The sequence below is a fragment of the Garra rufa genome, chromosome 14, assembly GCF_049309525.1.
Source record: "Garra rufa chromosome 14, GarRuf1.0, whole genome shotgun sequence".
Lineage (NCBI taxonomy): Eukaryota > Metazoa > Chordata > Actinopteri > Cypriniformes > Cyprinidae > Garra > Garra rufa.
In genome coordinates this window covers 42607681-42624484 of record NC_133374.1, presented here as the reverse complement: position 1 = coordinate 42624484, position 16804 = coordinate 42607681, and the positions used below count along the sequence as shown (strand labels likewise).

General features: G+C 37.2%; 1 protein-coding gene across 1 annotated transcript; it reads right to left on the bottom strand.

Annotated features, from left to right (window-relative positions):
• Positions 1-1618: 1618 nt before the first annotated feature.
• LOC141284667 (uncharacterized) lies at positions 1619-15225 on the bottom strand. The gene is made up of 2 exons (XM_073817658.1): positions 14937-15225; positions 1619-5956 (listed from the first exon to the last, which is right to left on the bottom strand). Exons 1-2 carry the CDS (start codon positions 15187-15189, stop codon positions 4836-4838), a joined length of 1374 nt encoding a protein of 457 aa, XP_073673759.1. The 5' UTR covers positions 15190-15225; the 3' UTR covers positions 1619-4835.
• Positions 15226-16804: the final 1579 nt, after the last annotated feature.

Genomic DNA, 16804 nt, shown 5'->3' with positions numbered 1-16804 from the left:
AACCTAATTGTGATTAAACCAGAAAAATGCACAGTAAATGAACAAAAACAATTTTTAAATTCTTAAACATTAGATCACTCGCACCCAAATAACTTATTTGAAATGAAATGATCACAGATAATAGCTTTGATGTACTCTGCTTGACTGAAACTTGGCTAAAACCAAACGATTATATTGGTCTGAATGAGTCTACTCCACCAAACTACTGTTATAAGCATGAACCCCGTCAGATCGGTCGTGGCGGTGGTGTTGCAGCAATTTATAGTGATATTTTCAATGTTACCCAGAAAACAGGGTACAGGTTTAATTCATTTGAAGTACTCCTACTTAATGTTACTCTGTCAGATATGCAAAATAAATCTCTCCTATCTCTTGCTCTGGCTACTGTGTATAGACCTCCAGGGCCGTATACAGATTTCCTAAAATAATTTGCAGATTTCCTCTCAGACCTATTGGTTAATTTTGATAAAGCATTAATTGTTGGAGATTTTAACGTTCATGTTGATAATACAAATGATGCGTTAGGACTTGCGTTTACTGACCTGATAAACTCTTTTGGAGTCAAGCAAAACATCACTGGACCCACTTATCGTTTTAATCATACGCTAGATCTAATTATATCGCACAGACTTGATCTTACTGATAAAGATTTCGTACCTCAAAGCGACGATGTTACTGATCATTTCCTCGTATCGTGCATGCTGCGTATCACTGATGTTAACTATATAGCCCCACGCTATCGTCTGGGCAGAACTATTGTTCCAGACACCAAAGATAGCTTCACAAATAACCTGCCTGATTTATCTCAACCGCTCTGTGTACCCATAAATACACATGAACTAGACAAAATGACTAGTAACATAGGCACTATCTTCTCTAATACATTAGAAGCTGTTGCCCCCATCAAGCTAAAAAAGGTTAGAGAAAAATGTACTGCACCATGGTACAACAGTAATACCCATTCTCTCAAAAAAAGAAACTCGAAAACTTGAGCGTAAATGGAGAAAAACTAACTGAGAAGATTTTAGAATTGCATGCAAAAACATGTCCAGCTATAGATGGGCTTTAAAAGCTGCTAGAGCCATAGAAAAAAAAAAACAGAACAATCAAAGGTTTTTATTTAGCACAGTGGCTCGATTAACAAATAACCAGACGCTGCCTGACCTAAATATTCCTGCACAGTTTAGTAGTAATGATTTATGAATTTCTTTACTGATAAAATAGACAACATCAGAAATATAATAACAAATATAGATACTACAGCAACTGATAATTCAGCATTATTACACCAGAAGAAAAACTCCAGTGCTTTACAACTATAGAACAGGAAGAATTAAATAAACTTATCACCAGATCTAAAGCAACAACATGCCTATTAGATCCTATACCCACTAAATTACTAAGAGTTGTTACCTGTAGCAGAAGTACCGCTTCCTAATATTGTCAACTCATCGTTATCTTTAGGTTATGTCCCAAAACCATTCAAACTAGCAGTTATTAAACCTCTTATTAAGAAACCACAGCTAGACCCTAGTGAACTGGCAAATTACAGACCCATTTCTAATCTTCCATTTATGTCTAAAATGTTAGAAAAAGTTGTGTCTGCTCAATTGTGCTCCTTCTTGCAAAAAAAATAATCTCTTTGAAGAATTTCATCATAGCACAGAAACTGCACTTGTAAAAATAACAAATGACTTGCTACTTGCGGCAGATCAAGGCTGCGTCTCATTGCTAGTTTTACTTGATCTTAGTGCTGCGTTCGACACTATAGATCATGAAATACTCATAGATCGATTACAAAGCTATACAGGTATTCAAGGGCAGGCTTTAAGATGGTTCAGATCATACCTGACTGATCGCTACCACTTTGTTTATTTAAATGGGGAGTCATCGCAGCTAACACCAGTAAATTATGGAGTGCCACAAGGATCTGTCCTAGGTCCTCTACTATTTTCAATTTACATGTTACCCCTCGGTAATATTATTAGGAAATATGGGATTAGTTTCCATTGTTATGCTGATGATACTCAACTATATATCTCAACAAGACCAGATTAAACTTCTAACTTAGCAAAGTTAACAGAGTGTGTTAAAAATGTGAAAGACTGGATGACCCATAATTTTCTACTGTTAAATTCAGATAAGACCGAAATATTACTTATTGGACCAAAAAACAATACACAGAATGCCTTAAACTGCAATTTGCAACTAGACGGATGTACTGTTATTTCCTCTACAGTTAAAAATCTGGGTATTATATTAGACAGCAAACTGTCTTTTGAAGATCATATTTCTCATGTTACAAAATCAGCATTCTTCCATCTTAGAAACATTGCTAAGCTACGGAACATGTTACCTGTCTCTGATGCAGAAAAGTTAGTTCATGCATTCATGACGTCTAGACTGGACTATTGTAATGCACTACTAGGTGGTTGTCCTGCTTCTTCAATAAATAAGCTACAAGTAGTCCAAAATGCAGCTGCTAGAGTCCTTACCAGATCGAGAAAATATGATCATATTACCCCAATTTTACAGTCTCTACACTGGCTACCTATTAGGTTCTGTATCACTTACAAAATATTACTTCTTCCCTATAAGGCCCTTAATGGTTTAGCTCCTGCATACCTAACTACTCTCCTACTACGCTACAATCCCTCACGCTCCCTAAGGTCGCAAAACTCTGGACTTTTAGTAGTACCTAGGATAGCAAAGTCCACTAAAGGAGGGAGAGCCTTTTCAACGTTCGGGGTTCAGACACACTCTCTATGTTTAAATCTAGATTAAAGACTCATCTCTTTAGCCACGCATTCACATAATGTATCTCATAATGTTGTACTTCAGTTACATCTGATCAAATGCACATCAACTTTCTTCAGCTTGGGCTAAACACATTATTTTTTGCTTGGTTGGAAGTTGGAACAGCAGCTACGCTAATCTATTTGTTTCTCTTTTTCTGCCAGGGGATTCCCATCCCGTGGTAACTAGGAATTATACAAGATTCAGTCCGGATTCAGAATACCTAATAAGAGATGATGCCAACCCCTCAGAGGACCGCAGATGATGGGGTCGCCAGATGAGCTCCAGAGATGAATCAATGAAGATATCGCCAACCTAGACGGCCATTGGTGCGACTCCACAGGAACCTGATGAGTTTCTCTACAATCTGACATTGGTAAAAACTGCTGGTTTCGTCTGGCCAGAGGAGAACTGGTCCCCCGACTGAGCCTGGTTTCTCTCAAGATTTTTTCTCCATTTCTGTCACCCATGGAGTTTTGGTTCCTTGCCGCTGGCTTGCTTAGTTGGGGACACTTTCCAGCGATATCGTATAATACTGAACTGACGATGATATCACTGAATTCATTGCTGTACTGCCTTGATCTTAAAATTGATTGTTTACAATAATGCGTTACCTACACAATATTGCGGTGTTTAAATACTGTGCAGTTGCTTTGACACAATCTGTATTGTTAAAAGCGCTATATAAATAAAGGTGACTTGACTTGACTTGACTAGAGAGTTCTAGCTCATCTTCCTCATCTTCCTAGGAGTTTAAGGCCTCCCAGGCGCAGAAGCATCGACTCTGGGACTTATAAAACCAGAAGATGGCAAGGTGATGAGACACGGGACTAAAAGAACTGAGAAAAGCCTGGAGAACTGAGGCAAGTCACTGTGTGAAGCCTTTATCTCCTATGGGGGTCGCAGTTAGGAGATAAAGGTAATTGGGAGGCCAGGTTAATTGATCATTAGGAGGCTAGAGAGCCAATCGTGACTTTAGCTTTTGGAGGGAAAGTTTACAACTCTTTGTCTGTAAGCATGATATTTGCATATGTTCTGGGATTGGTTGTTCATGAAAAAACTACTAAAGATTCTTAAAACACTAATATTCTGCATAGGTATCAAAAGATAAGACACAATCTTTTAGATCATCAACAAATTCAACGAGACTAAACATGTTATATGTGATGTTATACTACATAGTGATCATAACACATGCATAATAACATTTTACAATACAAAAGACAAAATAAATTAACAGTAATAATATACACAATGATCTGAGGTTCTGTGTGTTCATTCACAGAAAGGTTTTTATAAGAATTAATGAAAGAAGTCAGTTCCTATGGCAGTATGTGTCCTTTTTAGCGTATTAGTTGGGGAAAATTCTCTCTACATACTTTTGAGTCGTAAAGTTTATCTGGTCTGGCAGAGGAGTCCTGGATGCCATAGTTGTCATGATCTGGGCTGTGGGGCCTCCCTCAGCCACTTGGGGTCACTGTTTTCCCTTCCCTACACTACACTTCTGATAGCATTCACCTGTCCTTCTCGTTATCACTGATTACTCGCACACCTGTTCACAATCACTATCTGGACTATAAGAGATCCCACTACTCACTCCGCATTCATGTCTGCATTGTCTTTTGTCTGGTTTGTATCTGTGTCTCTGGATCCCTGGCCTTTTGATCTTGTTTCATGCTTTGTTCATTTTGTGTTTCAGTTTATGTTTAGTTTTGTGCCGTGTTGGCCTTTTGCTTTGTTTGTTTATTTGTTTAATTAATAAATATCCTTTCCCTGCACCTGGACCCAGACCCTTCCTTGTTTCACGTGACAATAGTAAGACCATTTGTAGACATCATGGCAGCCAGTGTTGTGGATTGGGTGAAGGGGGACTGTGACCTTTTGTTAATCTAATGAAAAATTGATTATTTGGTAAATCTAATGAACAACTGTGTCTAATTGGTCCGGACCCTACATTGTTTTTTTTCGGTTTGTAGAGTAATTTACATCAGCTTCAGATGTGGCTCAAACAATCAGAATCAAGGGCCGGAACTGTCCGTTTATACATTTTGGTTGAAACTCTTTCCAGACTGAGGGGATCTGTCAGCCTTCTCTCCATTGTGAATCTTCATGTGCTTGTAAAGGTGTCCTATTTGACTGAAACTCTTTCCACACTGTTTGCATGAGTAAGGCTTCTCTCCAGTGTGAATTCTCATGTGCCTGTTTAGATTTCCTTTATGAGTCAAACTCTTTCCACACTGTTTGCAGGTCAAAAGGCTATCTATAATGTAAATTTTCTGGTGGACGTCAAGGTTTCCACTATGATCAAAACTCTTTCCAGACTGAGGGGATCTGTTAGACTTCTTTCTATTGTGGATCCTCATGTGCTTGTCAAGGTGTCCTCGTTGACTGAAACTCTTTCCACACTGTTTGCAGGCGTAAGGTCTCTCTCCAGGGTGAACTCTGAGGTGGACTCTAAGGTTTCCAGGATTACTGAAACTTCTTCCACACCATTTGCAGATGAAACACTTATCTTCTGTGTGAATTCTCATGTGCCTTTTAAGGTTTTTATTTTCAATGAAACTCTTTCCACACTGTTGACAGATGAAAGGCTTCTCCCCTGTGTGAATTCTCAAGTGGTCTTTAAGGGTTCTTTTTTGAGTGAAACTCTTTCCACACTGATCGCACGAGATAGACCGATCTCCTGTGTGAATTCTCATGTGACATTCAAGGTTTCCTTTTCGAGTGAAACTCTTTCCACACTGTTGGCAGATGAAAGATTTCTCTCCTGTGTGAATTTTCTTGTGGACTTTAAATTCTCCTTGTTGACTGAAACTCTTTCCACACTGACGGCACGTGAAAGACTTCTCTCTTGTGTGAATTTTCATGTGGACTTTAAGGTTTCCTTTGTGACTGAAACTCTTTCCACACTGTTGGCAGATGAAACGCCTCTCTCCAGTGTGAATTCTCATGTGGTCTTTAAGTGTTCCTTTTTGAGTGAAACTCTTTCCACACTGAAAGCAGGTGAAAAAACTCCTAGTTCTTTTTTGTGTAGATGTATTTTCTGACTGTAAAGAACAAAATGATTTTTTTCCAGTAATGGAAACATGAAGATTCTCAAACTGATCTTTCTCTTCAGTTTCATTAGGTACTTCTCTCTCCTTTTTCAGTACTGTTGGGCCTAAGGTGGGAAAACAAATAAATAAAAGTTAACCCCAATTTAATGCCACAAAGCAGATTTGTAATGCGTATGCTAGATCTCATAACATGGTGTCCAAACCTGATCATAGTCGGCTGGTGTCCTATAGAGTTTAAGCTGGCTGCTATACAATTTATTCAAGCTAATAAAAGTTTAGGAAACTTACATAAAGACTGAATCTCAATTATGTACCATTTTTTTATGCCCTAGGCTAGGGGACAAATGCAAAAAAATTAAAGAAAGGCAAGGAAAAGGGACAAACTCCCACTCAACCATCAGATAAAAAATTAATCACACAATAATTCTTTCTGAGGTTTTATTAAGGGGGCAATGATGTTAGCCAATCATAAAAAGGCGTTGTTACAGCGAGTCCCAACTAGGTTCCTGGAGCCCCCCAACACTGCATGTTCCTCTAATTAAGTGATTAATTACCTGGTTCAAGTGTGTTTGATCTGGGTCAGAGCTAAACTTTGAAGCATGGTAAATCTTTAGGAACAGGGTTGGGCACCTCTGCACCAAGACCTAACATGGGTGTGTGAGACAAAAGAGAGATGCAAAATGTGCAGTGTTTGGGGGCCTCCAGGAACGTGACTGGGAACCACTGGTCTGTTACACTGACCTTTTTAATTGAAAATGCCCCATAACTTACTGTAAAAAAACTAACAAACAAATAAAAACCACATCACATCAGAACATATCCATTAAAAGAAAACAGGCGATATTTTTACATCAATTGAATGTGAAGTGAGATGTGCTGAAGTATGGTGAATTTGTGCTCTACATTTAATCCATCAAAGTGTGTTTGCATAAACACGCACACACACGGAGCACTGACTCTCTCCCACACAAATATTTAACTTTATTATCACTTTAAACATAAAAGTAAATAGGAAATGCAACGCAAAAAAAAGAATAAAAGCCATAGACTACGTACAACCGTATTTATTGTTTTGTGCCTAAGATTTAATGATGTTTTAATATATATATATATATATATATATATATATATATATATATATATATAAATTCCAAATCTAAAATGAGTCTTTAAGGCACTAAATTAAAAATGAAATAATAGAAAACAGCCTACATTTTAACTGGGAAGAGGAACAGACATTTACTCATTTGAGATAGTAAATAAGACTGTATTAGTCAGCTGACTTTTTTTTTTTCATTTACTGCTATGATAAAAATACACTTGCATTTAGGATTATAATTGTACATGTGTCACATTTTATGTCCAAAAACAAATATTTTAGCAAACTGTCTACTTTTCCCAGAATTATTGAGCTACTACTATATTGTCTGTTTAGCGTGCAGCAGCACTCGTTTACTTGTGTAAACCTTGTCCACTCCTGACAGTAAGCTTGATATGTTTGCATGACCTTCTAACATTCACAGATGAAGAATATGCCCTGAGGAAAACACAACATCTCAAATGTATTAAACAACACAAATAGATCCATAACCGACATTAAGGACTGCGATAGAACAAGCGTGCACATCAAATTGCATTCACTGACTGAACCAGGAACACATAAGTGAGATTGTGTGACCTTAAATGGTAGGGATTTCCCGATTCGATCACGTGATCGGAAATCGGGCCCGATCACATGGTTTCAGACTCGATCGGAATCGGACGTTACCTCCCGATCAGGACTCAGATATATATCAGCGTTCCCCTACCATCATCTTAGTGGGGCGGCCCGCCCCCTTGAACGTCAAGTTTATTTAATTTTCGATATAGCACCAAATGACAATATAACTAATTTAAGGTTATCTTTCCTATAGAACAGGTCTATACATTGTTCTTTTATTAAACAAACTAAATAGCCTTATGTTATTTATCTTATTTACACGAAGGCATGTCATTTCTGTCCCTACATGGTCGCGTGTTTACAATGTCTCCTCCGCGAAAAAAAGAAAAACACGGACTGGATCGCGGACTCCATTCATCAAAAAAAGGAATTTACTATAGTGCGGAATGCCACCGAATCGTCGATTTTTGGATTAATAAATCAAAAGTTGGTCTGTCACTTAATTCAAATCACGATATGGACTAGTGTTTGTGAAAACTGAAATGCAAAAAGACAGTTTCAATCTGAATCCTGCATGTTCCTTTTCCCTCTGTATGTATGAATGGTGGAAGCACGTGTATTTTTTCTTTACTACACACATACTAAAGCACACATGATGCTCCCGCTAATTTTTGGCCTTTGCATCTCACATGAACAGATAAACTCAATCTCCAAAGCTGCTGTGAGTGTCACTATTCCGTTTCATTTGAGAAAGCATCATATCATAGCCTGGCGAGCCAGACTTACATCAAGATGTTTAGTCTGGAAACTCTCCATAGACGCGGCTTACTCCGAGGGGCGGGATAAACGGTTGTCTCTCAAAATCCCTATGCACGCAATAGGATAGCGCTTCAACCAATCAGAGCAACGAAGAAGGTGACGTAGTCTAAGCTTTTTCCGTATCCAGTCGGCAAAACTCCAAACACATCTTCCTTTTTTAAAAATGACTTAAGTGCCGTTCTTTGCTCGTTTCTTAAAGAAAAACTTAACTCCAAGTCCTCCAGAGTCGCGGCCAAAGCCGATTCGAAAGACCGCTGTTCGACAGCTGCAGCCGCCATTCTTTGTTTTTCAAGTGCCAGCCGTCGCAACTCTGTCGTCATATGTTAAGCCCGCCCCGCCTACTCTATACGCGTTGTGATTGGCCTGACCCAATTTGGGTTTTTGCAGCTAGAAGGTCTATTGAGAGTGTCTAGACCCACCTGGCTGCAAAATAATTTTTGCTGCCGCTAGGGTGCGTCTAGATTTCTAGGCTAATCATATCATACTATACACACAGAAACTTCACGGCAACCTGTCAAAATAAAAGTACGGTTTAACATGTAACAGAACAATATCAGTCTTGTATTACTTTTGTACAGTATAATGTAGGTGTTTATATATTCCTATTTAAATCATTTACATAAAACAATATATATATATATATATATTAAAACAAAATTAACCACTTTTATTATTACCAGAATTATTATTTAAACGTTTTAAACTGAATATAATTTTTCTTCCATGTACTGATTTTAACAGTAAACCTCTGTTTGCCAAAAATTAAAAGGGTTTATTTTTCATTTGATTAAAACTAAATAAATGTTTATGCTTTCATTTGATTTCATCTTTCATATCAGGAAAATTAAAACAATAAATAAATAAGATTAATTAAAATGAGAATATATTAAAATCGATGTCACTGCGGGGTGTGGTGTTGAACATGAAAAGTTAAGCAGTCTCATCTGTTCTCTTCAACATATATAAAAAAATTAAAACGTGAACAATAAAATAAATGCAATTAAATCTGTTATAATTAAAATATGAAAATTAAAATGACAGGTGATAAGGAATTATGACGAAATTTTTACGACCCTGTCCGTCACGGGCAATGTAACAGTCTAACGCAATGAAACGCAATGAAACTGAAACACTGGCCAATATAATGCTGGAGGTTTCATGGCTATATTTTTGCAGCCTGGTGGCCAATCTTCACTGATTGCACATTCCACCAGTAAGAACAGGTGTGAAGGTTGACTATGTGCACCCAATGGTTCAGACATTGTACTCTGAAGGTGGTGCCATGTATCAGGATGATAATGCACCAGTACACACAGCAAGACAGGTGACAGAGTGGTCTGATGAACATGAAAGTGAAGTTGGACATCTCCCATGGCCTGCATAGTCACCAGATCTGAATATTATTGTGCCACTTTGGGGTGTTTTGGAGGAGTGAGTCAGATAACATTTTCCGACACCAGTATCATGTAGTGACCTGACCCATGATCTGCAAGAGGAGAATGGCTCAAAATGCCATTGGCTACTGTGCAGGACTTGTATTAGTCATTGAAAATACGAAATGCTCTATTGGCCACAAAAGGAGGCCCAACACCATACTAACTGTGGTGTAAAACCAGGTGTTTCAGTTTCATTGTCCAACCCCTGTATATTTTTTAACACATCTATAGTTCTGCGGTGGCACAGAGTTAGACCTCTTGACTCTATTATAGAGAATCGGATCGGGACTCGGTATCGGCAGATACTCAAAATCAAATGACTCGGATTCGAGGGCAAAAAAACCTGATCGGGACATCCCTATTAAATGGTCATTTATGGGACCACTTTAACCCAGATTGATTTGTTATTTTATCTCAAGTCAGGTTTTGGACTTTAATCCCATCTTTTCTCAGAATCTTTTGGAAACAACCCCCAGAGCTTGACATAACATGACATAAATTGAGTTAAGGTTAGGAGACACTGCCAACTAAAGCATAAGGGCAGTCATGATTGGAGCTCCAGGGAGAAGCTTGCATACAGAAGCATAATACACCTGGTATGGTTGCCTCACGAAGCTCCATGGAGCAGAGGACTTCATTCTCAGAGATGAGAAGGGGACCCAGATGTTTTCTTTGGGAGCGGCGTGCTAATTGGAGATCCTCTAGAGCAGTGGTTCTCAACTGGTTTGGCCATGGGACCCACATTTTTACATGGTCATCAAGCCGCGACCCAAATTTTTAGGAACTATAATATAATTTTAGGAATTATAATAAATTTGTATTTATTTGTTAACATACAAAAGTAGTAACAGATAAATCATAAGAAAATCACCAAGACTTACAAATAAACAATATTTTATTACTGTTAAGTTAAAAATTTAACTTTTGTTGTTTTTTTTGACCACACACTCCGTGACCCACTGAAAATGTTCCCGCTACCCACTTTTGGGTCGCGACCCACTAGTTGAGAAACACTGCTCTAGAGCAGGGGTGGTGAACGGCGGTCCAGAAGAGCCACAGAGTTTTGCTTGAACCCTTAATCAAACACACCTGAGCAACATAATCAAGATCTGAAGGGTTACTAGAAAGCTACAGGAAGGTGAGTTTGAAATCTGCAGGACGGTGGCTCTCCAGGACCGGAGTTCGTCCTCCCTGCTCTAGAGAGAAGGGAGCACTGCCAAGCTCAAAGACAGGAGCAGCCTAATAGGGAGGGGAAAACAATAGAGATCAACCAATATTGATTTTTTAGTACAAAATACAAGAAGTGCACTGGTACTAAAGTGTTTTTGTTCAAAAATAAAATCTTCAAGTGAGTGAAGTCCATACTTCACTTTGCTGTGTATTTTTTATTTTGGTAAAAAAAAAAAAGTGTTGAATGTTAGCAGTCTTTCAAGTTAAATTTGATATTCATATTACAACAATAAAAATATTTAATGAAAAGCATGAACAGCAACACTCAACATTACCAATAAGCAAAATAGAATGTCTGTCTTAAAGCACAGGAGCCCATATCAACTTTGCAGAAATGTAACTTCATTTTAAACTTTTATTCGTTTTATTAGGTTTATAAAGCTGTTTATAGGCTAAAGAGTGAATAATAATTTAATATTACAGTAAAAATATCAAATTTAATAATAATAATTTTTATATTAGAGTAATATTCTGAAATATTGAAATATAACAAACAAAACATCGTTTTTATTGCATTTCTGATATGTTATATTACAATTAAGTTTTTGAAAAAAGATTATGATTAGATTATGAAATGCATGCTGACAAAGCGCATTCAGTTTCTTAGTTAGGCTATATTTATTTAGAAGATGTTTATTAGCGGAATGATGGTTATATAGTTAATGTTATTATAATTTGGGGTGTTTAATGTATCTTGTAAAAGGTTATATGCGGTTGCTGTGCTGGAGCATTTCATGAGCATCAACCCGGTGAGTAAACAGCAAAATGGAAGGGACTTCACGAGACGAATGATGAGCATGTAGAGGCTCATAAGTGGCTGTTTTTCTTTCAGGCAAGTTACGTCTTTATTGGAACATGACGGTTTATCTTAGCATTCGTGTCTCCGACTTCATGAGACTACTAATGAGCGCATTTGATGCCTATAGCAGAGTATGTGAGCGGATCGCGGAGTGAAGCAGTGTGATTTTGAATGGAGAGAGAAGCAGATTTTTTAAAAGTCGGATCGTCGTGGTTTTCACTCGCTCCAAGAGCGCTACACCACCACTCCATCATGAGTACAATTCATGCCAACAGTCCATAATATAACTGCATATTAAGCAGGAATTCATATGTTAAACATGTTTAGCTAGCTTGACAGAGATGGATCACTCAAATCAGAAATAATGTAAATGCTGTGATGACGGCATTCACGGCAATGGATGAGCAGTAAATTATAGTTTACAAGGAATTTGTTTGTTCCTTATAGATACTGAATATTTCCAGGTGAAAGCATTATTTAAACAGGTAACACTTATTCACACGCAATCGCTCAGTCAATAATGCATTAAAACAAATTTAATGGTATCCGATTTCGAATGGGCAGAAATCTGTAAGAAATGCAGTGATCCGTAGGTAAAATAACTGATGAAAACGTATTGTTATTTTCATTACAAACTTTGAAATGCAAAAAAGCAGCAATTATAGGCCTACTCTTAATGCTGACAATTATTAGCTTGACATGTGGTAGGAACAAATACGATTGCACACTATGTTTGAAGCTCTCCTGTTATTTTATTTTATTCTATTTTTTGAACAGGACTGTTACTTTCACGTATGTGGTCCATCCTGTCTTCGTGAACTCTTGCGCACACATTCTGGACTGCAATCCCCATAAGCCACTGCACCAATCACTGCACACACCTGCTCCTCGTTTCCCTCTGCACTGATTGCTGCACACATCTGTTTCACATTGACTCTCATGCATTTAAGTCACTCACACACACAGCTCTTCGCGAAGTCTTATTGTTCCGCATGGTCGTAATTCTGAGCGTTTCTTCGTTTGTTTGTTTTTTTGACGCGGAGCGGTGTTTCTGATATCTGTGAGCGAGGAGTGGAGCGGGAGCGATCATTAAATGCAAGGAGCGCGGAGTGGAAATTTTCAGCCACGAGGTAAAGTTGTGTTTTTGAAGTTTTCTATATTATTATCTATTCTTTATATATTTGTTCATTATTCGTTTACTTTACCACTGCGACTTTGTATGTTCCGGTTTTGTGCAGCAGAGCGAGCCCTTCTCTCTATTTTTGTTCGAAATTCCTATGTTATGAGATGCTGATAATAAACTATAAATCTAACATTTTGAAATATTGATGTTTGTTTATATCTGTGGATTGTATTGTACTGTAGGCTAGTCAAGTGTTGATTTGATAGGTTAAGTTGAGCAAAGTCACTGTGGACCACATACCGCTTGGATATCGATGTCACGTCTTAAAAAACAAACCCTATTTAAAAAAAAACAAACAAACAAAATAAAACTCTAAACATTTCTCTAAATTATTCTGATAAAAAAACAAAACGAAAAGACATAAACTTTCTATCAAATACAAATCTTGTCTTTTTTAATTGATGTAACAGTATAAGCTGTTTGGCGGAAAGAAAAAAAAAGACGGGCTTCGGGTCGGACTCTGGCCAAAACTTTTGCTAAGCTGTTGGACAAGGGCAGCCTGTGCGTCTCGGGCCAGGGCTTAGATTTAAGGCCCGTTTAGGGCTCCATTCATGGCTGTATATTATTTAATTCAGGCAAAGTTACATCTTTATTGTGACAGGATTTGACAAATTATCTTGAGTGACTCTGTGAGTTCGTCTTTATTTCTTAGAGCCAAGCTGCATAAACAACATATCAGTCATTTATGTACCACATCTAATTTGTGCATTAATAGCTGCTATGTTAAATAAAGTTTACTAAATATAGCAAAGCAAGTAAGTATACTGTACTTGACCTGTGCACGCAGTTGTTGTTTCCCCTCAAACGCCGTGCTGCAATTGCGATCATGCCGGTAATTCTCAAAACACCCACAAGATGGCGCCGTTTATCGGTGAAACCGATAACTGATTATGGTAAAATGCTTAAATATCGGGAAAATTATGGTTAATCGATATATCTGCCGATCTCTAGAAAAAAAGGCCTGAGAACCTGATATGACTGCACACAGAGCTCACAGACAAAAGTCCTTAGCTCTCAGATCGAGAGAACTCACGCGCTCCATCCGAGACTGGTAGCTTTATCAGTCATTACATGCAGACAAAATGACATTGAAAATTTGAAAGCTGCAGATTTGTTCACTAATGAAGTTGGGGTAGAATGAACAAATGCCAAAGCTCTGCATTTTGTTCACGTACCCCTGCATCAGTTTGAGAACCACTGGTTTATACCGTTCTCATGGTACAATACAGTACCTTCTTTATTAGTAGGGCTGGGTAAAAAATATCGATTCTCTGATTTTAATCGATCTTCAGTTTAACGCAACAATATCGATTAGGGAAATCCCAGAATCGATTCTCAATGCGCGTGCTTCACGGAAGAGGATATGAATTTTCACCTCTCGTCCTGAAGGTGTCACCATCAGCTGCTTTTTTTGCAACAAAAATCTGGTTGAAAATGATTAGGCTGTAGTTAAGAACTGTTTTATGGACACGCAGACAAATTTTAAATTTAGGTTAAATTGAAACAAAATGTTCTTTAATTTTATATTTGCACCAATAAAGTCGTGCAGTTTTGAAGTATTTTGTCTAGCGTCAATTATATCATCAGTTATATCGTTATCGCAAATTTTGCTATTTATTGTCATAATTGCTTTATATTTACAGCACAGTTTTTTCCTATTTTGTACTGTTTGTAGAGCGCATGCAGTAGCCAGTAAGGTTTGCTTTGTGCAAAATACATTATTTTCTTAGAGACTTTTGCATACATAGCCAAAGTGCTAGAAATCAATGGTTTTAATATTAGAAGCAAATATTGGATTTAATGTTACAGAAAAAAAATTCTCAGCTGCACTTGAAGGCAGTATTAGTATTTGTCATGTGATCTCAACACTTCTGTCGAATGTCTCCACATTTCTACACTCCTGTGACATTATTCATAAATACAATTCATTTCAGCTTTGAGAATAAAAAAAACCAACCTGTTTGTCTCTCAGTATCTTCATGTTTGACTGGAAACACTTCTTCAATCTTCATGTCTTCACTCTCATCTTTAATAAACACCATCTTTGTTTGTTCCTCAGTATCTTCATATTTAAATGTTTCTTCAATCTTCAAGTCTTCACTCTCATCTTTAATAAACACCATCTTTGTTTGTTCCTCAGTATCTTCATATTTCAATGTTTCTTCAATCTTCATGTCTTCATTCTCCTCTTTAATAAACGTCATCTTCATAATAGTGTTGCATGGATCTCGGTTGATTCTCCAGAAGTTTGTCTGTGTGTTTGAACACTTTGTCCTGTTTAATATGAGAATAATTAAAAGAAAAATCAATGCAAACTAAATCTCTGGGTCTCAATCAGCTCCTAGTTCAGTAGTCAGTGCACTAGTAAGACAGTCAAAAAATCCACTTATAGGCCTATATTAAATGTATAAAATATAAACTAATTACACAAACATTCATATTTATACAGGTTATGTTGATTTAGTTTAGGTATTTGATTATTTGTTCATCATATTTAATATATTACACACTCATGAAATCATTCTCGGTTGTGATTCACTCGTTTGTGTTTGTTGTTGTCGTTTGAAGTCCGCGTGCCGCTGAATCGAATCACTGAATCATTTCACAAATTATTTGATTCAAATCAGTTTCTCTCATCACTTCTTATCATCACACGATTGATTCATGATATAGAGAGCGAACTGAATCGCACATTCTATGTTACTAAAGGCTAACGTTTTATTTAAGTTACACTAAAAAAGAATTACAACGTTATATTTGATAATGATGTATTTATTTTACATAGCTGGTAAACCCCTTTAATTGTTGTAACAGTTAGCATTGATTAATAAACTTTAAAACCACAAACCTTTCGTCAGCTGAACCACAACAGATGAGGAGCGCGGCGCAGCTTTATGACGTCACACCACCAGAGCAAAATAAAAGTCCCATTGGTGCACTGCTGTTTAGAATCACAAATACATCAAAGAAATGTTGTATATAGAATAAAATTTCGTACTCATATGATGGTGCTTGTCTAAAGTTATTAACATCGTAAATCTAGGAATATTTTCTATATTTTTTATGTACATTTAAAAAACTTCCACTTTCTGTTTTTATACCTTGTCATTAAATTCACATTAAACTAGTTAATGCTGCTGTGTAACTGTTACAAATTGGGTTTGCTGGCAAATTTGACTATTGTAATCAGTGTCTTGTTATGTTGTTTGTGTATTTATTCCTCTTGAGAAATCATTGAAACACTGTCAGGGATCTTATTTTTCTTTTGCTATTGGGGTAAACGAGGACACGACAATATATTTGTCACAGTTTCTATTTACCACTACAGAAGTTTACAAAACGCTGACTACAATTTCTGAGAACCCCATAAATGTGAAAAGGATCTATACACAATCAAAGTCACATAATAAAAAAGGTTCATGTCAATCTTTGCATGAATTTTGTCACTTACTTGCAGAGTTAAGAATTTGAGATGTCTTAAATCATTTTTATTTGCCAGAAGGACGGTTTCTGCCAGGATACTCCTCAATTTCTTCCTCATACTATAAACGTTAACTAGAAATACATCCACCAGAAAAACAACAAAAAAATGTTATGTATTAGTTTTTATGATACCGTCCAAGCCTACTGGGTATCAAGCCCCACTGGTCCAGGCAGGTGTTTTTGGGCGATCCAGCTACTTAATCACTCAAGAACAACTTGGATTCCTGCTCTCATGTGGATTTGCAGCTTCAGAGATTTCTAAAATCCTGGATGTGTCAGTCAGTACAGTTAAACGGAGATTGAGGTATGAACAACCATTTCATACATGCATAGTAACTTTTC

Coding starts and splice junctions, on each gene's coding strand:
- LOC141284667 (XM_073817658.1), bottom strand. CDS start 15,189: ATGAAGATGACGTTTATTAAAGAGGAGAATGAAGACATGAAGATTGAA. Junction 5,957..14,936: donor AGATACTGAGAGACAAACAG/GTTGGTTTTTTT, acceptor TTCCCACCTTAG/GCCCAACAGTACTGAAAAAG.